The sequence below is a fragment of the Sceloporus undulatus genome, chromosome 6 (assembly GCF_019175285.1).
Source record: "Sceloporus undulatus isolate JIND9_A2432 ecotype Alabama chromosome 6, SceUnd_v1.1, whole genome shotgun sequence".
NCBI classification, from domain to species: Eukaryota; Metazoa; Chordata; class Lepidosauria; order Squamata; family Phrynosomatidae; genus Sceloporus; species Sceloporus undulatus.
The window spans coordinates 9000832-9024359 of NC_056527.1; the positions used below are offsets into that span (position 1 = coordinate 9000832).

A 23528-nucleotide genomic window follows, 5' to 3' on the forward strand; every position below is an offset into this window, starting at 1 on the left:
AGCAGCTCAGGCAGCATAGCATGGCTGATTTCCTAACTGCAGAACAGCAATTTAGAAAACTGAACACAGCAAAGAAATGACAAGGAACATAAACTAAATTAGGAAGACAAAAGGGATGTGCAGAAGGCCAAAAGTGGAGAACAACAGCATCAGCTAACAGAAAATGGGAAATGACTGAATTATAGAAAGTATAGAAAAGATCTCTAAAACCAAGAGAGAGAGAGAGAGAGAGAAACTGCAGAAGAGGTATCACCAGTCTTCTAAATGAGATGCCACAAAGAACAGAATGAATCACCTTGTAGCCTAGATTTTAAGTGGCAGCCAACCAATCTGTCTTTAGTATTAACAGTAGTACTGGTAGCATTCATCCTATACTCTACTTTACATTTTGGGCAAGTACAGTAATACATATACATATACATACATATATAGATACAGTCGGCCCTCCTTAGCCACAGATTTTTTTATCCACAGATTCAAGCATCCGCGGCTTGAAAATATTTTTTAAAAGTATAAATTTCAAATAGCAAATCTTGATTTTCCATTTTATATAAGAGACACCATTTTGCTATGCCATTATATTTAATGGGACTTTAGCATCAACAGATTTTGTTATCCACAGGGGGTCCTGGAACCAAACCCTAGCTGGATACCAAGGGCCCACTGTACATACATGTTGTTGTTACTGATGTTACATGCAGTAAAGTCATTTCTGACTTATGGCAACCCAAAGGCAAACCTATTACAGGGGTTTTCTTGGCAAGATATGTTTAAAGAGGGGTTTGCCATTGCCTTCCTCTAAGGGCTGAGTAAGTGTGACTTGCCCATTGTTACTCAGTGGATTTCCATGGCTGAGTGAGGATTCAAACCTGGTCTCCAGAGCCATAGCCCAACATTCAATCCATTACACAACACTGGTTATCACATGCAAAGTACATTGGGGGCTCTTGGTATCCACTGCGATCAAAGCTCTCTATCACATATTGACCCTGTTACTGTCCACATTTGCCACCGTATCAATTTAAAATAGAGGTGCTTCCATTTCCGAGAATGATGTCGCGCAATCCAAATCGATTTGGCAGTGTGGTCACATTACCAAAGCTGTGAACTGTTGCGACTCTTTAAAAGAAATCGCTGAGGGACCTGGTGCCAAATATACTGGTTTAAGTGGGCTTTTCACCCACCTGCCCCTCTCCACAAATTGCATCAATTGCAATCAGGGCGAGTGTGGACATCATGGAAATAAAACTGTTCCAAACTGATTTCCGTATTTGAATGACTCCTCAATTAAGGAAGGTATTGCTCTAGGTTTGCAAGACCTGAGTATCTCTTGAGAATTGCTCATTCATAGGATCACCACAAGCCAAAACTTACATTACAACACATAACGATAACAAATACAGGTTGAGTATTCCTTATCCGGGCCTCCAAAATCTGAAATACTCCAAAATCATCCACATGGGCAGCTGAGATAATGACACCTTTTTTTCCCGATGGTTCAATGTACACAAAATTTAGTTTTTGTGAGTTTTTCAGGCTATGTGGCCATGTTCTAGAAAAGTTTATTCCTGACATTTCATTGGCATCTGTGGCTGGCATCTTCAGAGAATGTTGACTTGGAAGAGAGTGGGTATATATATACTGTGTGATCATGGGTAAGGAGAAGTGATTTCTGTGTTAATCTGTGTATTGTTCTGTTGTTGATGGCCAGGCCTCAGAGCAGGAGGATATGCAAATTAGTGTCTGCTAATTGGTGATCATTGTCTGCTGGGAAAGCCTCTGACCCTGCATTTGCTGAGTCCTGGTTTTGGTGTTCTTCAGGACTGGTAGCCAAACTTTATTTACTTTAAGGATTTCTTCTTTCCTGTTGATGTTGTCCAAGTGTTTTTGGATTTCAATGGCTTCCCTATGCATTCTGACCTGATAGTTGTTGGCATGGTCCAGAATTTCAGTGTTTTCAAACAGCATTTTGTGCCCAGGATGGTTTATAATGTGTTCTGCTATTGCTGATTTTTCTGGCTGACCCAGTATGCAGTGTCTCTCATGTTCCTTGATTCGTGTTTGGACACTGCGTTTGGTGGTCCCTATGTAGACTTGTCTGCAGCTGCATGGTATGCAGTAAACTCCTGCAGCTGTGAAACGGTCTCTCCTGTCCTTCGCTGAGCGGAGCATTTGCTGGATTTTTTTGGTTGGTTTGTACCTATTCTGTCTGTGACTCCTTTGACGTAAGGTAGAAATATCTTCCCTTTGGGTGGTTGCTTGTCTGGACTCCTCTGGGTTTTTCTGAGTCTGGCAGCCCTTCTGAGGTCTGAGCTGGAATAACCATTCACCTGTAGAGCCCGGTACAGGTGCTTCAATTCATCTTCCAAGAAATGGGGTTTGGAGATGCGTTTTACCCGGTCTACCAGTGTTTTGATTGTGCTTCTTTTTTGTCCTGGGTGATGGTTGGAGTTCTTGTCCAGGTATCCAGGTATCTGTCAGTATGTGTAGGTTTTCTGTATACTGTGTGACCCAAACATTGGTTTGGTTTGCGGGTGACTAGGACATTCAAGAATGGCAATGTTACTTCCTTTTCTTTTTCCATAGTGAATTGGATGTTAGGGTGGATGTTGTTCAGGAACACAACCAGATCTTCTTCTCCATAGCTCCAAATGGTGAAAGTGTCATCCACGTATCGGAACCAAGTCGTGGGCTTTTTGGTGCTGTTTCCAGGGCTTGCTTTTCAAAGTGTTCCATGTAAAAGTTTGCTATCACAGGGCTTACAGCGCTTCCCATTGCTACTCCATCTCTCTGTTCGTAGAATCCTCTGTCCCATTGGAAATAGCTTGTGATGAGGCAATATTCGAACAGGGCTGTGATGTCTTCTGGAAAAATTTGTCGGATGAGTGTCATGGTGTCCATTATGGGACTTTGGTGAACAGGGAGACCACATCAAAGCAGATTAGTACGTCTCCAGGTTTTAGTTCAAGGTTATTGATTGCTCCTATGAAGTGAGCTGAGTCCTTGATGTAGTGGGGGGTATGCCCTATATGGGTTTGTAACTGTGGCCAGAAACTTGGCCAAGTCATATGTGGGGGATCCAATAGAACTCACCATGGGTTGGAGTGGAATGGAATCCTTGTGGGTCTTGGGGAGTCCATACAATCCCCTCTTGGCTTACACAGAGGATCCGTTCCGGACACACACACACACACACACACACAAGCCAAATACTGTGCATTTTCAAGCTCAATTCAAGTGAATGGGGCTCGTGCATGCGGTGGCACGGTGGCGCACCCCATTAATCCGAATGGGATGCGCCACCCCTTGCAGCTTTCAGCATATGTTGAAAGCCACGTATGATATGGCCGCACTGTATAGTCTTGGTGGGAGAACCTCAGATTTACACAAACTTTGTCGTGTGGTTGGCTGAATTGAGGAGTTTTTGATCAGGGTGTTCATTTTTCTAGTGTTTTTAGGTCTTGTTTCAATTTTTTATATACAGTATTGTAGGATCCCAGAGTTCCTTGATTTTTTTTGTTTGTATTGTTCTGTTTCCATGATTACTGTGGCATTGCCCTTGTCTGCTGGGAGAATGATCACACAGTGTGTGTGTGTGTGGTTGTGTGTGTGTGTATGTGTGTGTGTGTATACCCACTCTCTTCCAGATCAGCATTCTCTGAAGATGTTAGCCACGTCAGGAATAAACTCTTCTAGAACATGGCCTCATAGCCTGAAAAATCCACAAAAAACTATGGATGCCGGCCATGAAAGCCTTTGACTTACACAAACTTTGTTTCATGCACAAAGTTATTTCAAAATATTGTATATAAAATTGCCTTCAGGTTATGTTTATAAGGTGTGTACAAAACATAAATGAATGCCATGTTTAGATTTGGGTCCCATCTCCAAGATATACAGTACAAATATTCCAAAATCTAGGAGAAAAAATCCAAAATCCAAAACACTTCTAGTTCCAAGCATTTCAGATAAGGGAGACTCAACCTGTATTAATATTTGAAGAATACCCACATGGGTTAGGAACACTAAGTCAGACCATTAGGTTCATCTATTTCAGAACTGACAACTCTAACTGGCAGTGGCTCTACAAGGTTCTTTCTTCATGCTACCTAGAGACACTGGTGAGTGAACCTGGGACCTTCTACATGCAACGCATGTACCCTATTAGTGAACTATAGCCTTTCTCTCTTTCAGTCATTTGTAAACCACTATCCTTTCCAATGCATTTGACTTGGAAAACATCAAGAACACAGTATCATTTTTTTAAAAACCAGGTTGTTAAGGAAAATTCTCAAAAGCTGGCTTGTGAAGCTGCTATTCTTAGGCTGCAATCCTGTAACTCACTCTGCTAAGAGTAAGCCTCACTGAACTGAGTGGGAGTTAATTCTCAGCACAAGCTAATTCCAGAAAAAATAACTGTGTTGAACTATCAGACTGCATTTAAGATTATCAAGTCACCCTGGTCAGAATTTCTGTGAATTGCTCACATTTTTCCAGTTTTGATCCTCATAAACCCAAATGGTCAGAGTTTCCCTGATTTTCTTTCTTTCTTTTTGTTTTTTTTAAAAGCAGGAATGGCTACTTCAAGAAATTTCAATCAGTTCTATCATCCATTTCAAAAATATGCATCTAAGGAAGAAAAAGAGAAGTAGACAGAGGTTCTTGGAAGAACTAATGAGCGACAGCATTTGTGAAAAGATATAGGCAAGTTGTTTTGTTAAAATGCCTAAATTATTCTTTCTGTCACCATCATTTGGAAAGATCAAACTATTGTATAGGAGGAGAAGGAGCTATAGAAATGCCATCAAACATCTGTGAATGCCTTCCTTATTTCATATATAATCACTGAAAACAACTTTAAGTAACAACAATTATGTTTTGGCTATTTTAAGTCCCTTGATGATCTAATCACACTGTCCAACAGTCATATATTTTACCACTAATTATCAAACAAAAGAAGTAGAAACTATGGCTGCATTTGCACTGCAGAATAATAATAATAATATAATATAATAAAAACTTTATTTGTATACCGCCTTTCCACAATTATCAAGGCGGTTCACAACACCATCAGATACAATTTATACAATACAAATATATAATACATCAAATGCAAGTACATGAAAACCCTAAATACATATAATTAAGAAACAACCTTAAACCAAAAACACAAGTTTTTTGTGGGTTTTCCAGGCTATGAAAACCCCATGATAGAGATATCTTAGGGTTGCCATAAGTCAGAAATGACTTGAGAGCCAACAACTATGTCAAACATCTGTATTTTATGAATAAAGAAGGGGAGAGGGAAATGCTCCTTCCCTTCAAGAGGCGTCCATGCAGGTGTCCACTTGTAGCATGTAGCTCAAAGTGTGCTCCTTGGTTCCACCATTACCTGTCATAACAGTTGAAGTCATCAAGCCAGCATCCTTTCTTCACCAGTTCAATGGAGCCAGAGTTGTTTCTCCAGGAGGCATAGCAGTGGAGGCGCTTGTCCTTCTCGCCTTCACAGCGCTCCACCCCACTCTGGTTGGTCTTTTCCAGTTCCCAGTTAGCATTGTAATAGATGCATTCCCTTGTCTCTGCCTCACCATGGCCTGGCCCTGTAGAAAGATGCAAAATGGAAAGCTGTTAATGACTAAAACTGGAGTGGAGAAGCAAGAGACATTTTCAGCATTCTAAAAAGGGGTTAGGTAAAGTCATGGAAGCTAGGGCACTGATCGCTACTAGTTGAGGTACGAACATGTCACCTCTTATACCAGAGGCAATATGCTGTGGAGTGTGAAAGGGAAGGTATACAGTTGGCCCCCCACATTTGCGGCTTTGACTTTTGCAGATTTGATTATTTGTGGTTTTGATTAGTATGTCTCTTTAGGAATCTCTAGGTCCTCCAGCACAACTTCTGGCAGAAGTTGACCACAGAGTTGCACTGGAGAACCTGGAGATTCCTACAGAGGTGTTCTCTCAGGTAAAAAGAATAGTGGGGGGGGGGTTGTTTGTTTGTTTTTACTTGTGGTGTTTTCACATTCAAGGGGGTCCTTCACCCCTAACCCCAGCGAACATGGAGGGACCACTGTAAATTGTTATCCAGTCCTCCTGATGACCCCTAAGGCAACTGGCATAATATCCCAAATTCACAAAACAGTGATACCTTTACTGAGCCACCCAAAATGCACAAAATACATGTTGCAAGCTTTTGTAAACTCAGTTGGCTTCTTCAGCAGGCAAATGTTAAAAATCATACAGGAAAAAAAGAATATAAAGCCATGATGAGACTGCCTCTAGTACCAAGTGACCTTCCTGAACCAGTAATTAAAAACAAGCACGCTAACAGTTAAGAGGCTAAACTATGTAAAGGCAAGGTCAAATCTGACTTCTCCAGATAACTCCACAGGTGGTCAAAGGCAAGTCATCTGTCAGCTTCAGCTGCCGCACCTCTACCCAGATTTGCAACAGGGGGGTAATATCCCTGAATCCATTACAGGACCAGTGCACAGGCCTTCCCATTTCAAGACAAACCATTTTAGCCAATTCAGACATCATGATGAAACCATTCCGACTGGAACAAGTTAAAGCAAGCTAGTTAGCCACCACAGGAGTAGCCCACATGGCATAGGGTTCGAGGGTCGGACTACAATTCTGGAGACCAGAGTTCAATTCCCAACTCAATGATGAAATCCATCGGGTGACCTTGGGCAAGTCCCATGCTCTCAGCCTCAAGAGAAGACAAGGCAAATCTCCTATGAACAAATCTTGCCAAGAAAAACCACATGATAAATTCGCCTTGGGGCAAAAACAATTTGAAGACACCCAACACTCACACAAGCCATCGCAGAGACTTACTTTCACAGTAAGCCATCCCAGAGAATTCCCACCCAGTATGGCCACAAGGGAGACTGCAAAAGCTTCCTCTTCTGTTTTTGATGGATCTGTTTTTGATTAACTTGAACTGTAGTTAGTTTGAAACAGGTTTATTTCAAACCATAGGTTATAAAGCTGGCTTGTTTCATACAAATCCTGATTAAGAATAACCACAGTCAAGTTCTTGTATAATGCCATATTGTGGTTGATCAAGAAAGAAAAGCTTCCAGTCTCCTCCCTGTGGTCATGAGAGAAGACCAGTATGTGCTGAGGGAGGCATCATCCAAAATCAAAGTTCAATGCAGCTTACTCCCATCATGATAATCCACAGTTTACTGTGATGACCAGATTGGTCCTTTATCCATCTGCTGTGGGAATACGTATCAAAATTTAAAAAAAATTTAAAAGAAATGTTAAAGGCCACTACATATTATGATTTATGTTCAATCGACCTGTAATATTTTCTGCCAGGCAGTGTCCTTGCTGTATGCAACTGTGTTCATTGGTGAATAAAAGGCTATAATAAGAGCATCCTTAGTAAGACATCTGGCAACCATGGTATTATCTCACTTTGTCCTTCAATCAAAGGGAGAGGACGTCACACTATCAGATGTTCAATAGACACAAAATTAGGTCAAAGCCTATTGTATGGAAAACTATTTGATGCTGGTGAATCTGCTGTCTTCCATTATCAGAAAAAAGCTGCAAAGAGATTGGAGGTAGATTCGCCACCACCTGTTCAGTGAATCATTGGGGAAACGTTTTTTCTCTGAACCAGTGGCCACTCATGGGATCTGTGTGCAAATGGAGGTACAAGTAAAAAATTCTGAGCCATGACAACACGGTTGTGTGAGTGCTATCAGGGGAAATGGAAACCTGAAGCCTGCATAACTTACATACATACAGAGAGGCAATAACTTTATAGTTGTTGCCATCACATCAATTTTGACTTATGGCAACCTTATGAATGAGAGACTACCAGGTCACCCTATCATCAACCACCCTGCTCAGGTCTTGCAAATTCAGGGCCGTGATTGAGTCCATTCATCTGTAATGTGGTCTTCTTTTCCTACTGCTTTCTACCTTAGGAAGCATTGTTATCTTTTCTAGTGAGTCACTTCATGATATGACACTCCCAGTTCAGTCATTGTGGCTTCTAGGGAGACTTCAGGCTTGATTTTTTGGGGCACCCATTTATTTGACTTTTTAGCAGTCCACAGTATCCAGTGAACTCTCCTCTAGCACCATGTTTCAAATTAGTTAATTTTCTTCTTATCAACTTTCTTCACTATCCAGCCTTCACACAGAATACACACATTCACAGAAATGGCTTCATCATAAGCTACCATTTCTGCTTCTTGTTTTTCACTGCCACAGTTGTCCATCTGGCTCCAACAGGTAGAGTTCAGTATGAAGTAAGCAGCTAAACAGAAGAAGTCTACCCACCTCTGACCTGTGCACTTTCAAGCTTGTAATTTACTTTTGAAATGGCTGCTTCTTTTCTGGACGAGAGCCGATATTCTCAGGAGGCTGATTTCTCTACCTGAATACTGCATTCGTGGAATCATAGGACACATTGGGCCTTCTGTTATGCTAGTTCCTGAAGCACTATCCTATGAGTGCCATCATCCAGGAGCAGCCTCATAGCCATGTAGGCTGGTAATGAAGCAAGTTATAGTCTAATACAGCTGGAAGACACAAGATTGGGAAATACTTCTCTCTGAGCTAAATCTTGCCAAACAGTGTTGTGTTAATGGTATCAGCATACTATGTCAAAAAAGCTGTAAAAAAAGGTTTTAGAGTGATATACTTCCTTATTCATTGAGCATGCTTTGTCAGATGAAGCTTTTCTGCTCTGAAGCTTTTATGTTATGCTATGCACAGAATCACAGAATCCTAAGGTCAGAAGGGACTGCAAATGTCATCGAGTTCAACCTTCCTGTTATGCAAGAAAACACAATTACAGCACTCCTGAAAGATGCCAATCCTATCTCTGTTTATAAGTTTATTTCTTTATTTCTTTTAAAGTCTTCCAAAGAAGGAGACTCATCCCCTCCAACCTCCCCCCCCCCCCCCCCCAGGCAATCTAATCCACTGCTAGACAATTCTTACAGGAGAGAGGTTCTTTCTAATGTTTAGGTGGAATATCTTTTTGTGTAATTTGAATCCATTCGTTCATGTTTCAGTCTCTGGAGCAGCAGAAAACAAGCTTGTTCCATCTTCTACATGACATGGATTCAGATATTTAAAGATGGCTATCATGTCACCTGTCAGTCTTCTCTTCTCCAGGCTAAACATACCCAGTTCTCAAAGTCCTTCATAAGGCTTGGGATCAAGTCCTATGAACTCTTGGTCACCCTTCTCTGAATGTCATTATTACTTTCCTTGATCTGGATGTGCATCATAAAACTTTTATCATTTTCAAGAAAGCAATGTCTCCACTGTCTTTCTTTAAGAAAGAGAGCCTTTCACACTAAAAACTAATACATCTTCTCACATGAGTTAATTAAGCATCTCCCAACAACCATTTTGCAGAACTTCCAAAAATGGTTTTTCACATGTAATATGATTCCTTGGTCCACAACACACTGCAGAAATCATCCAGTTTAAGACCACTTCAACTGCACTAGCTCAGTGCTAAGGAATCCTGGGAACTGTAGTTTATTGTGGCAGCAGAGCTTTCTGACAGAGAAACTACACTTCCCAGAATTCTCTAGCATTGAGCCGGGGCAGTTAAAGCAAACTATTATTTCTTATTTCTGCAGCATGTTTTGGACCTTTGTCATATTTTAGCTTCCCTATTGCCATCTCTTTATTTTCTCCCTTTTAACTTCAGCTTAAGTCATTTAGAGGTAAAGAAATTGTTCAAAAGGAGCAAAACCATTATTACACTCATTCCTCTCCCAAGGTGTTAGTACAATGCGCTTCTCGAAACAAAGAGAAATAACCTTTAAGAAGACACTTTACAATTCACTTGAGTTGGTGGGAAGATTCAGTCAAGATTCTATTCCTTTGAATATTGCCAAGGAAGAGGAGGGTTTGTTTTATTTCACCAGGGAAAGATAGCAAACAAAAGTCTTTCAAAAAGGAGACTGCAACAGTTTAAAAAAGGTGCCACATTCATTCCAGGGTTTCTGCAATCTTATCACCAATGAGCAAAAGCTACATAAATCAATGGGAACTGCTCTTGAATTCAAGTTTGTGTTACAGAATGACACCCTGAAATTGATACTTTCTTTACATTAAAACACAAGTATTTGCCTCTGTCATAATTTACAAGTAAATGTAATGGGAAAAGCAAACAGTGATAGCATTTTCAATAACATAGCATCTATCTTAACCCCTACAAGATGGACACTTCGACTATTATAACTTATGTAATCTGACTTGAGCTGCAGGAAAAACTAAGGATCTTTTTGGAGGTAACAAAAGGCAACAACATTATTAAAGAGGGGGCTGGGTTGTTCATGCTGTATTCTGATGATCTTGTTTATTTATAACCTCCAATATTACACAGGTGAAAAACAGGGAAACACATCCATACTTTTCATATCCTGGGTGCTGTACGCTGTATTTCTGAGAAAGGAACCAGAAAAGACATCTCTGAGTATTCTTTGCCTAAGAAAACGCTATGGACTTCATGGAGTCACTGTAAATGGACAGGCAACTTGAAGGTACATGCACCCAAAATTCCCATGGAAACAAAGGTCATTGCTTTAGTGAATATGTATTCCCAGTGTGAGGGGAGAGACTGTAGCTCAATGGCAGAGGAGTTGTTTAGCATGGAGAAGGTCCCACGTTCAATCCCTGGCATCTCTGGATAGGAGATGCAAAACTACTGTCTGAAACCCTGGATATCCATCAAGTTACTGTCACCTATTGTCAACCAGTATCATCTCTCAGGAATGCTTTAGCTGTGTATTCCTAGCAGAGGACAGGACCATGTATTCCTAGCAGAGGGTTGGACCTTTCAACTCTGATCCTGTGAGCTCTAGTGGCCTAGATAAATCAACAGTCTGTAGCCTCCTATGCAACAATATTACAGAGCAGAGTGAGCCCTTGGTATCCGCTGGGGTTAATGTGAGCATAGGCAATTCTGACAAATGTAGGGGCTTTTTGGTATGAGAGCTTAAAGCTGCATCTCCATATGTTTTGGAGTTGTGCTGAAGGCAGGCACTTCTGTTGCATTTCTGCATTCAGTGTAATTGCACAACTCATTTCAAATGCACAGATGGATCTGAGCTGTTTACCTTAAAAGAAGATGGCCACTCTATTCTTACATGAGTCACAGTTCTTGTGTTGCTTCCCTTCAAACTAGGACTCATACCAAGGCCAATGAGTCACAACAAAGAAGATGGGCAAACATTAATCTCATACCTTCTAAAAATAACCATTTGGGGCTAGGAGAGTGTATACTACCTCTGGCACTCATGTCTTTGAAATACACTGGCATCATACAACCTGATCAGGAGCTCACTGGTGCAGAAACCATATACAGAACCCCTAAAGAGATTTATCAGAGATGTTTTAAGTCTACTCTAAAATGAGCTACATCTACCACAATTGGTTCCCATAAGCTTTCCTACTGATTCTCCCTGAGAATATTTTCAAATATCACAATTTCCGATTCAATTCACTGGTAATGGAGTGGTAGTGGATAGAGCAGAGGGAGACCATAATACAAGTAAATGGACAAGAAGATACTGGAGTCCAGAGGTTCAGACCCTAGGCAAACCACCTTCCTAAAAACTAAATTTTGTGTGTTTGTTTCCTTCTTGGCACACTGTCCGGCCTGAATAATCAAAGCTTAGAAGCCAGCAGTCTTCTTGGCAGGGTGAAGCAGAGAAGGGAAACAAAACTGGACAATATGTCTCTGGGCTGCCAAGATAGATTGTGTAAAACATTGTTATGAAGTCTCCTATACATCAAGCTCCAAACACATTGGAAAATATTCTAGAGACACAATAGCAGAGAGCTGCTTTATTGCAAGTAGTCACATATCTTGGCAAAGATTGTGGTAACTATATAAATGAGTAAGAGTTGAGGAGAAGAGTTTCTCGTGAGATCTTAATGAAATGGCTGTAAAAATAAACTTGTCAGCAACCAGTCCCCCTGTATATTCTCTTTCTGATCTTATTATTTAGAAGTATAAGAATCTGCCTTATGCCCCACTGGTCCATCTAGTGCATAGGAACATAAGCAACTACCTTATACTGAGTTATACTATCAATCCATGTAGCTCAGTACTGTCAGTTCTGACTGGCAGCAATGCATCTTCAGGGTTTCAGGTCAGATTCTTTCCTAGCCTGAAGGTGATCGATATACCCTGTGGTCTCCCATCCAAGCACTATCCAAGCCTGATCCTGCTTAGGTTCCAAAGTCAGATGAAATGAAAAGTCTTCAGGGTGGTGTACTAGTTTTCAGGATGGTGTGGTGACTCAATATTTTCTGAACTAGCAGTTCCCAAGCTTGTGTTCCCAGGTATCCATGGACGTCCGATCCAAAGAGTTACAAGCATGGCCTGTCATCTGGAATCTTAGTGGTTGCATTCCAACAACATCTGGGGCTTCAAAATTGGGGATGACTGGCAGTGGCTCACCAAGGTTTCGGCCTCAGCCCTATCAGGAGATGCTGGAGAATGAACCTGGGAGACTTTGCATTCAGCAAATGTGGTCTATCACTGAGCTACAAATTCTTTGCCAAATCAAGTATTCACAAACATACAAATCAAACTACAGTTGCCATTCAATTAAAAAAATATATGATGTTGCTCTGTACAATGTATGCAGTAACATTATAATGCAGTATTATAATGTATGAATGCTAGAAGAGCCAGTGTGGTGTAGTGGTTTGAATGCTGGACTACAACTCTGGAGAAAAGGGCTCAAATTCCTTTTCAGTCATAGAAACCCACTGGGTGACCTTGGGCAAGTCACAGGGAAAACAAAGCCAAACCCTCTCTTGGCAGGAAAGACCTGTGACAGGGTTGCTATATATTGGAAACGACCTGGAGGCATACAACAATAACAACAATGCAAGCTAGAGTTTCAACTTTGGCCAGGAGTGCATTTGAATTGATGAAACTAGTGTGCCAGCTGCACTTGTTCCTGGACACAGCAGTTCTACCTATGACACATGCTTGAATTACATTACTTTGCATTACTGTCACACACTATACAATAAGGAAACTTCAGCAGGTCCAAATTTTACGGCTGGAGAGGGCCAGCTCCAGGGAACACTTAAGTCTGGACCATTGTTTTGTTTCTGTGCATAATTCAAAGTGCTAGTTTTGACCTATAAAGCTGAGGTCCAGACCATCTAAAACAGGGGTAGGCAACCTGCAGCCTGCGGGCCGGATGCGGCCTGGCAAGGCCTTGGGACCGGCCCCAGCCTGGTCCTGCCGCCAATTGCCACCGGAGCCTTTGGCCTCTTGCGTGAGGGCGTGGGGCCTTTGGCCTATCAGGAGGAGGCGAGCAAGGGGGGCAAGCGGCAGGCAAGGGGGGCAAGCGGCAGGCAAGGGGGGCAATTGTCTATAGAAGCCTCTGAAACGTGCATTTATATTAACATTTTTGTTTTAAATCAGCAAACTTTTAGCGTGTCCTCCATATTTTAAAAGTGTCCTCCATTTGAATTTTTGTCCTACATTTGTCCCGGCTTATTTATTTATTTAATTTTTGGAAAAATTATTTAATTATTTATTTATTGGCTTCGGCCCCCCAGTTGTTTGAGGGACAGCAACCCGGCCCTCGGCTCAAAAAGGTTGCCTACCCCTGATCTTTAAAAGAATGTATTCATTGTATTCAACAACAGTTCAAAGATATTCATTTTAAAAATTCCAGAAAGCATTCCTGGACTTTGCCATTTTATATAAGAGATGTCATTTTACTATGATAGTGCATATAATGGGACTTAAGCATCCATGGATTTTGGTATCCACAGGGGATCCTGGAACCATACCCCAGTAGATACTAAAGGACAAATGCAGCTGCATATTTGAGTCTGCCAAAATCTTAAGAACCTCAGCGAAGGGCTTTTTCCATCATCTTCTCAGGCTGATTGATGAGGACATGTAAAAAGGCTTCCTTGATGGCTGCTCTCAGATTACAGAATTCCCTCCCATAGGATGCCAGCCTGGCCCCCTCTCTGTTCACATTTTGCCCCTTTTCATTTAAACAGGCATTTGATGAGTAATGGGTTGTGCAAAAGGGCTTTTAATGTTGCATTTGTATCTTGTGGTTTGTTTGTTTATCTACCTTTTGTATCATCACGTTTAAATTTATGTTGTTTTCATTTCATTGTGAGCCACCTTGGGTCCCTTGTTGAGAGAAGGGCAAACTAAATAAATAATATTCACAGGTGGTTCTTTCTTTTCTTTTCTTTTCTTTTCTTTTCTTTCAAAGCAAAGTGCACACACCTTTCTCAAATCTGGTTACATATGAAGTCATTTCAATCTCCTGGCATGTGTTTAAATATTCATGTTAGGTATTTTCAACATGCCATCTACAGATCTCACCTTAAACATTCTTGTTATCTTTAGTTCTCACCTTGCTCTCTGGTGATATTATCTACCACTTCACCTCAACTTATGAATAAGTATAGTGTATGTAATATGTTTACCAACTTCTTAGTCCACCAGAGGGATAAATTAGTCCCCAGAAAATTCATGCAATAATAAATAGAGACAAGCTACTTGATCAGTATGCCCATGGGGTCTACCTGCTGCTCCCATTTCCATTCATGAGGGGATGTTTATGTATTCCTTTGTGGGGGAAACCATGCATAAATACTCTGAACTGTCATGCCAAAGAGGTTAAGCTACAAATTTGCTTGTTTCGTGGCTAAAATTTTATCTGTGATCCACCTTTACAATTTGTTCTCTTTTAGCCTTGGCACCCACTCCCTTGTCTGTACAATTTATTGTCAAATAATGCTGACAGACACATAGGATACACATAAAGCACTCAACTGTGCTAATGTTTTATGTGCACCCTATAATATTTTAAATACATTTCACTATAGGCACTGGCCTATTTCCAAATGACAATCTGGGTTCAACCCACACGTGGGGCAGCATTTATTATAAGTGCATGAGAAAGTACATGCAGAGCATTCACACACTAGCTGCTTTTTCCATCTCCTCTGTCATGTCTGTTTTAGCCCTTGGATAATATATGTAAAGCATTCCAAACATTCAAAATACAATATAAACCCTAGGCATTATTTTATGTATTTATTTGAATATATATTTTTAAATCCTTCATACTAAGTGTACTCAAGGCTGTCCACAATTTTTTTTTAAAAGCCTGCAGATCGTAAGACACAAATTCACAAAATACAGATTAACAGCAATTTTTTAAAAACCAGAATTTAGGACACTTGAAGGGTTCAAAATATGAGAATGCATGCTAGAGAATGTTTCTCATTATCCACACAAATTATTATTGTTATTACTCTTTACAACATAAAAAGTAAGGAGGTTAATACATAAATATGATAATTATATGTTTCAAAAAGATTCTTCGGTTTCTGAATTACAATTTGTCCATCACTTAACTGAGGAGTGCACTGACCAGAAAATAAAGAAGGAGATAGCATTAAGTTGAAACAGACAGATGAGACAAGTGGAAAATAAAAAACTGGAGGCCTCTATGAACTTGCTTAATTTTAACTCTTCTCTCTAAACAGTCGCCCGTCCAAATCTGCAGACTTGAAATTCACTTGAACTTGAAAATTTATGGAGGGGTGACTGCCATTAACCTTAATGGGACATCCACCCACAGTGTGCACCTCGCATGCATGCACCCCATTCAAACCTATGGGGCTTGAATATGCATGAGATTTGGAACTCATGGGGGGGGGGGGGTCCAGAACAGATCCTCCACAAGTTCCAAGGGTGACTGTAATTTGAAACACAACTCTGTAAACAAGGAGTAGAGGCAAGCATTTTTAATAAAACAGCAGTGAAGACTGTGAGCCAGCATGATGTCATGATTTGAGCATTGGGCTACGACTCTGCAAAACAGGGTTTGAATCTCCACTCGGCCATGTAAACCCACTTGGTGGCCTTGGGCAAGTCACACTCTCTCAGTCTCAGAGGGAGGCAATGGCAAACCCCCTCTGAAGAGGCTTGCCAAGAAAACCTTGAGATAGGTTCATTTTAGGATTGTCGTAACTTGGAAATGACTTGAAGGCACACAACAACAACAAAGTCAGGACTGCAAGCTTTCAGTACCTGAAGAAACCTTCCCAATCCATATAGAAAGCCTTGTATAGAATACAGTGTACCAACTGGAGCCCTACAGCAAGATCTAATTTAGGGAATTATCCCTGCTCCCCGTACTGTCCATATGTCTTGGACAAAATCTCCCATCATTCCTATACACTGTTGGTATGAATGATGGAAGTTGTAGCCGAACACATCTGGAGGATGTCTGGCTAGTGGGGATCAAGTGCAAATGGGCAATGGATGAAAAAACAGAGGTAAGGAAAAACATTTGAAAGATTCCGTTGACAGGATTAACAAGCAACACTTATTTGAAAGTGGAAAGAGAAAACTGCAATCTCCTCCTTCCTGTAAAAAAAAAAAAAGTTGCTAATGAAGAACTTAGAACATATGCCCTTTGGGGAGGAGATGTTCTGCTTTCATGGGCCAAACATCAGATGTCACAGTAGTAACAGCAGGAAATCTTTAGGAAAATGTTCAGTTCAACAGTGAAAATTAGAACATCCCTCCCTCCCAAATTACTTCTACAATTTTCAGTGCTTCAGCTTTTCTATACTTCTTATTTCAGCTTCCTTCCACTACCTCCATTTCATTTCCTTCTTTAACGGAATCCCACATGTTGTGTGTGTGTGTTTGTTAGCAACTTCAGGGTTGCAAGGATAGCAATATTTCAAATAATCAAATGCAAATCGCAAGGATTGAATAAGAGGAATTATTGCTTTTTTATTCTGTCCTTTTCCCAAGTAACACATGTGGTTATCCTTGCTGCTACGCAATAATCCTGAAAGGCAGGTTAGGCTGAAAGACTAGCTCAAGGTCACTAAGCAAGATTCATGACAGTGGAAGTTCAAACCTAAATGTCTCCAGACTTAATTCAACGCAACTGAAACATTGCACACCATACAGGCCTTGCAAGTCACATACAAGAAGAGCTTTGTAGGATCAGATCAAAGATCAGTCTACTCCATCCTCCATCTTTCTCACCAGATACCAGTGGGAAATGCAAAAAGAAGCCACACAGCTCAAAGGGAAATACCAAGGCTTTCCTGAGATGCCTTCAACTGAAAAACTATTGCAGTACAAAGAAGGCTTCACCTCTTCACACAGAACTTCTGAGATCCCCAGCACCCACTAAACATGTTTCCTTTTTGTGATGGATGTAGCCTCAACCAGACTTTTCTATACACACTCATGAGCACAGAGCATGAGAAGGAAATATATAATACCACAAAAGAAGAGGGCACTATCACTTCTCAAAATAACCCTCATATAATTAAGAAAAGAGCAAATAAAGGTAGAGCAATGGTGGTATCAATTAAACACAATTTCAGTTCAATTCGGTTCATCTTCATTATGATCACAGACCAGCGCAATTAAACACAAGATGCAAGAACACTGACAGCCAACAGATTTTTCATGGAGCTGCAAATGAAATGAATCATTCCTGCCAATGGTGTGCGCTATCATCCCACAGCCATCTCTATTGACAGGTTTTCACATTTCTACAAAAATGTGCACAGGCTTTTTGAACAGAAATGGGAGCATTTGCCTCATAGGAAATGGTATCTGTACTTTAAAATAGAGTCTCTGCCAACCAAGCCAAAACTGATAATTGACGGCTCCCTACACTTTTCTTTCAGCACAATCTGAAGGACTAGGGTAGACAACATGCTCCAATACTATGGGCACAATTCAAAAAGGATGTTGAGAAACTGGAGCATGTCCAAAGGAGAGCAAGTAAAATGGTGAAAGGTGTGGAAATCATGCCCTATGAGGAACAACTTAGGGAGCTGGGGATAGCCTGGAAAAGAGAAGGTTAAGGGGTGATATGATAGCCCTGTTTAAATATTTGAAGGGATGTCATATTGAGGAGGGAGCAAGCTTGTTTTCTGCTGCTCCAGAGATTAGGACCCAGAGCAATGGATGCAAACTACAAGAAAAGAGATTCTGCCTCAACATTAGGAGGAACTTCCTGACAGTAAGAGCTGTTCGACAGTGGAACAAACTCCCTCAGAGTGTAGTGGAGTCTCCTTCTCTAGAGGTCTTTAAACAGTGGCTGGATGACCATCTTTCGGGATGCTTTGATTGAGAGTTCCTGCATTGCAGAATACGGTTTGACTGGATGGCCCTTGGGGTCTCTTCCAATCCTATGGTTCTAATTTAGGATGAAACTACTTGCATTTATTGCAATTATCGAATGCTATTTACAAACTACTTCATCTCTGCCACGAAACTGTTGACTGGGAGCTCTTGCATTTAGGTGACTGAATTCCTTTTATTAAAAAAAACACATGCGCAAACACCATACCACAGAACAAAACAAAACATGTATTCTAGTTTTGCAATTTGCTGTACTCAAACTACTTGAATCTTTTGGTAATCATTTTACAATCTGCAAAGCCAAACAGCATCTTTCCCAGTTGACAAGAATAGATTTAAATCATCCCCTGGACATTTTTTTCTCAACATCTCCTTCACACAAGACTCTTTGAAGTGAAATAAACCTTGGGCTAAAGGAAAACAAGGGGCCTGAGTAAAAAAAAGGCCTATTAAGCATCAGGAAGCATAGCAAAATCTAGCTTTTGTCAGGACACACTAGCCTCAAGGGGTCCAAAAGGAAGCCGAAGGATTCCTGAAATTCTTCAAGAGGGATAAAGAGGCAAATTCAGTAAAAGAAGACCCTGGAGCCATTAGTTTCCACATTCCAATGGCAAATTTTGAAAGGCCCCCAAAGAATATTATAGAATTAGCTTCTTGCAGTGAATACAGACACCGTGTTCAAATGACCCTGCAAAGGAATGTTAACACAACCACAGCAACAGGAAACTTCCAGGGATTGTTCTTACTACAATAGTATTGGCATTTATAAAAAGAGGAGGAGGAAGCCAAAAAAACTTGGATGACTGTTTATTTTGGAAGTGTATCCATTCTGCCTTTATTTCCTATTATTTCCTGTTATAACCCTGCCCTTTGTACCTCCAACTCTTAGCATTCTTGTCTTCCCCAAAGCCTATGGCCCCCTTAAAGCTTTAACTACTCTCTTACTGCTTTTATGTCTAGAAGACCAAGTAGCACCCCTTCTCTATTCCTCCTTCAAGGGTCTCCACAAAAACCCATCTTTTCCTTCCAGCTTTCCTGGCTTAGACCTGGATTTGGCTTTGCATCTGGACACAAGAACTTTGAAAAACTTTGGGCTGCTGGACCAGCAGAGGACAACGGATCTGAGGAAATGAGGCACACAGTGGATTGCTGCAATGCAGGTTATATGGGTCTAACTTTGAAGAATGTTTGGAGGCTTCAGCTGTTCTAAAATGCACCAGCAAGGGCTACATCACACTCACTGGTTGTCAGTTATTCAGCATAATCTAAAGTGCTATTAATTATCTTCAAAGCTTTATTTGTTGTTGTTAACTGCCTTTGAATCAATCCCGACCCATGGATGAGAGACATCTCCAGGCCCCCTGTACTCCACTGCTCTGCCCAGCTCCTGCAAACTCATATTCATGGTCTCTCTAATAAAGTCCATCCATCTAGCATGTGGCCTTCCTCTCTTTCTACTTCCCTCCACCTTTCCTAACATTATTGTCTTTTCCAAGGATTCATGCCTTCTCACAATCCAAAGTATGACAGTCTAAGTCTTATTTCTGCCTTGATCTGCTCTAGGACCCATTTGTATGTCTTTTTGACTGTCAAAGCTTTATACCTCTTTCTGTAAGAGCCACTCAATTCCCTAATATAAAGCCTTGCTTAAACTGGTGACCTCCAGATGTTTTGGAATATAACTCCTACCATCCCTGAACCACTGGCCACGCTGGCTGGGCTATTTCAAATCAAACGCTAAAACAGTGGTCCCCAAACATTTTTGGGCTGCTGCCCCCTTCCCTCTAAAGTAAAAACCCTAGCACACCACACCACCTTATTTTTTTATATATTAGTTCTACTGTTCTACTGCTGCAATGGGGCAGCTAAAAAAGCCAATGCAGTTTTAGGCTGCATCAATAGAAGTATAGTGTCTAGATCAAGGGAAGTAATAGTGCCACTCTATTCTGCTTTGGTCAAGCTCCACCTGGAATACTGTGTCCAGTTCTAGGCACCACAATTTAAAAAAGATGTTGAGAAACTGGAGCCATGTGTCCAAAAGAGGGCAACTAAAATAGTGAAGGGTTTAGAAACCATGCCCTATGAGGAACAACATAGGGAGCTGGGGATGTTTAGTCTGGAGGAGAAGGTTAAGAGGTGATATGATAGCCCTGTTTAAATATTTGAGGAGGGAGCAAGCTTGATTTCTGCTACTCCAGAGACTAGGACCTGGAACAATGGATGCAGGCTCCAGGAAAAGAGATTCCACCTCAACATTAGGAGGAACTTCCTGACAGTAAGGGCTGTTCGACAGTGGAACAAACTCCTTCCTTGGAGTGTAGTGGAGTGTCCTTCCTTGGAGATCTTTAAGCAGAGGCTGGATGGCCATCTGTCAGGGATGCTTTGATTGAGATTTCCTACATGGCAGAATGGGGTTGGCCTGGATGGCCCTTGTGGTCTCTCTATGATTCTATGCTTGTGCAGCAGCCAACTGGCCAGAAGCCCCTAGCCTCATCCACACCCAGATCTTCATCTCCTCCTCCTCCTCCTATATATAAATTATTTATTTATATTCCGCTTTTTCCTCGTGGAATCAAAGTGGATTACAAAAGAAAGATATCAAATACAAAAAGTATAGCCTCCCCACCAATTGTAGCATAACAAACATAATAACAATAAAGTAATTATACAAAAAGCAGAGATAAATAATAAAGAATACAACAAACATAATCCAACCATGACATAGCATAATGCCTAATAAAGATACAAAATCCAAAATCCACAACATGGTAATAATTAAAGTATGACATCTAGATGGCAATTCCTGACATTCCCCTGGCAGCAAAATAACAGAAAGACAATACAATAATGCAATACAGCAATAAAACAGTAACAAGAAGGGAACATAGTCCCTTTACTCCCACAAGCATTATATAATACAGTTGGCCTTTTTTATATATGGATTTTTTTATACACGGATTCAAGCATACACGGTTTGAAAATGTTCAAAAAAGGTATAAATTTCAAATATCAAACTGTGATTTTCCATTTTTTATAAGGGACACCATTTTACTATGTCATTATATTGAATGGGACTTGAGCATACACGGATTTTGTTATACACGGGGGATCTTGGAACCAAACCCCAGCGTATAATGAGGATCCACTGTAATAGCAAATGCAACTCTAATGGAATGCAATACAACAATATAATACAACTCTAATACAATACAACACAATACACATATCACCCCTGCCCCCTTCACATATACAACAAAAACTCCAAATATAACAATGACAAAACATAAAATAACTCATTAAAACCAATTAGTCAAACATTCAAAACAATCAACCTCCATCTGAGTCCTCCTGCCTTTAGAAGTCAAACACACCTGAAGTCTTGAAAGTGTCAGGCCCAATGATTACACTTCCATGGTAACCTATTTCATCTCCTTGTAACAATGTAATAATGTACATGAGTGAAAATATCTGCATGCAGATGTCCTTGCAAGAATGCTTCATGTTCTGGAAACCCAACTACGAATGGGCGAAACTATAGCTACATGTTCCTTGGTGTTCACTTCACACACAGAGATCTCCTCTCTGCTCTGGTTTATATTAAATGCTGTGCATGTGTTGAAAAATCATTTAGACTAGGGATCCAGCATGGTATAGTAGCTTGAATGATGGACTACAGCTCTGGAGACCATGGTTCAAATGATCACTCATCTATGGAAATGGATGACTTTGGAAAAGTCACACTCACTCAGCTACAGAGGAAGGCAAAGGCAAACCCCTCTCTAAATGTATCTTGCCATGAAAACCCCTGTGGCAGACTTGCCTTAGGGTTGCCGTAAGTTGGAATGATTTGAAGGCACACAACAACAACAACACACCATTGTGCAAAATGACCTCAGCTGGACAGAGTTCTTCCATCATTTACTGACAAAATATCTCATGGAAGGGACAGAGCTAAAAAATAAAAAGCACTCTCATGCTAATGCAGCATCTGATTTCACTGGTTAACTTACAGGGGTAATATAGTTCTTTTTTACACATGTACCTCAAGTTAACATCTAGAGCAGTGTGCTTCCCAGTGGAATATTCCAAACTTTGATAATGCAGTTAACTGACAGTGCAGTTAACTGAGGACAAAAGACAGCAAATCTGTGATAAGATCTGTCTCTCTCTCACACGCACACACTCAGGCACACTGAATTGGCCATCTGTTTCCAGAGTTCTAGCATGCATAAACAGGCTAATCCTTTTAGCCATATGCATGGTGGCCCTTCTCCAAATTCCATGCACTGAGCAGCAGCATCCCTGAGAAGGGCTGCAAGAGTAGCCTCACAAAAGGTTGGTCACCCATCATTAACTTGTCTTTTTGAAAAGGGAACACAGTAACGGAGATGGATCTCTTATTCAGCCCCTCTTCAAAGTGTCTAAGTGTAGCAGAGGGCCTTGGCACTGGCCAATCCTTTATTTGTTTAATTTATACCCGGCCCTGTCCCAAGAGAACAGGGCAGGTGACAGCCTTTTATTATCACTAACCTCCCCCAAAAAAACCTAATATGTAACAAAATGAATACACCCACTAATGAGAAGCTTGCCCTTTTTTTGTTCTGATTGGATTCTAGCAGATTTACAGACAGTGCATTAACATTTTCATTTCAATCTTCGACTACACTGTGTTTTTCAAAGGCACAGTTTTACATTATCCAACACATGGCAGACACAGCAGCATTTCTCCACACAGGGTCTCCCAATGTGTTGAACTATAATTCCCATAATTCCCAGTTGATGGGAGATTATGGGCACTGCAATCCAAACACTGATGGGGCACAAGGTTAGGGAAGGTTGATTTGTAGATCACTTTTTAAAAATTACAGTGGGGCCTTGGTATCCACTGGAGTTTGTATCCAGGACCCCCCATGGATCCCAAAATCTGTGGATGCTCAAGACCCATTAAATACAAAGGCATAGTCAAATGGCATCTTTATACAAAATGACAAAAACAAGCTTATTTGTTTAAACTTTCAAGGGACCAGAGAATAAAATTAAGTGGAAGATATAATTACTCCAAGTTAGTCCTGGGGATCACACAGATAATCACAAGGTTACCAGAGCCTGGAATAGTTACTGCAGTGAACTACAAATCCCAAAATCTCAGCCAGCTGACACTATTGGTTCGGAAGACAGTAGTTTTAAAAATTAGGTTCATTAGTTCAAAAAGAACTCCCCAACAGTGTACAACCCATAAAGCAGGAGTGGGAATCACACAGGCCTCTGGGTGTTATTGAAATGCAAATTCATATTGCCCCACCTCACATAGTAAAAGGTAAGGCATCCTGGGAATTACATCCCATGG

At 40.8% G+C, this 23528-nt stretch overlaps 1 protein-coding gene across 2 annotated transcripts in view; it reads right to left on the reverse strand.

Moving 5' to 3' along the window:
* ACVR2B (activin A receptor type 2B) overlaps nt 1-23528 on the reverse strand; it is a 170475-nt gene that overhangs the window by 56241 nt on the left and 90706 nt on the right. Inside the window, exons 1-2 of one of the 2 annotated variants that reach the window (XM_042474473.1) lie at nt 6841-6886; nt 5393-5600 (exon numbers count right to left, since the gene is read on the reverse strand). In XM_042474473.1, coding sequence (XP_042330407.1) covers nt 5393-5600; nt 6841-6856 — 224 coding nt within the window. In that variant the 5' untranslated portion in view covers nt 6857-6886. Of the gene's footprint in view, nt 1-5392; nt 5601-6840; nt 6887-23528 lie in introns of those variants that run through there. The other variant, XM_042474471.1, reaches the window with a different exon arrangement.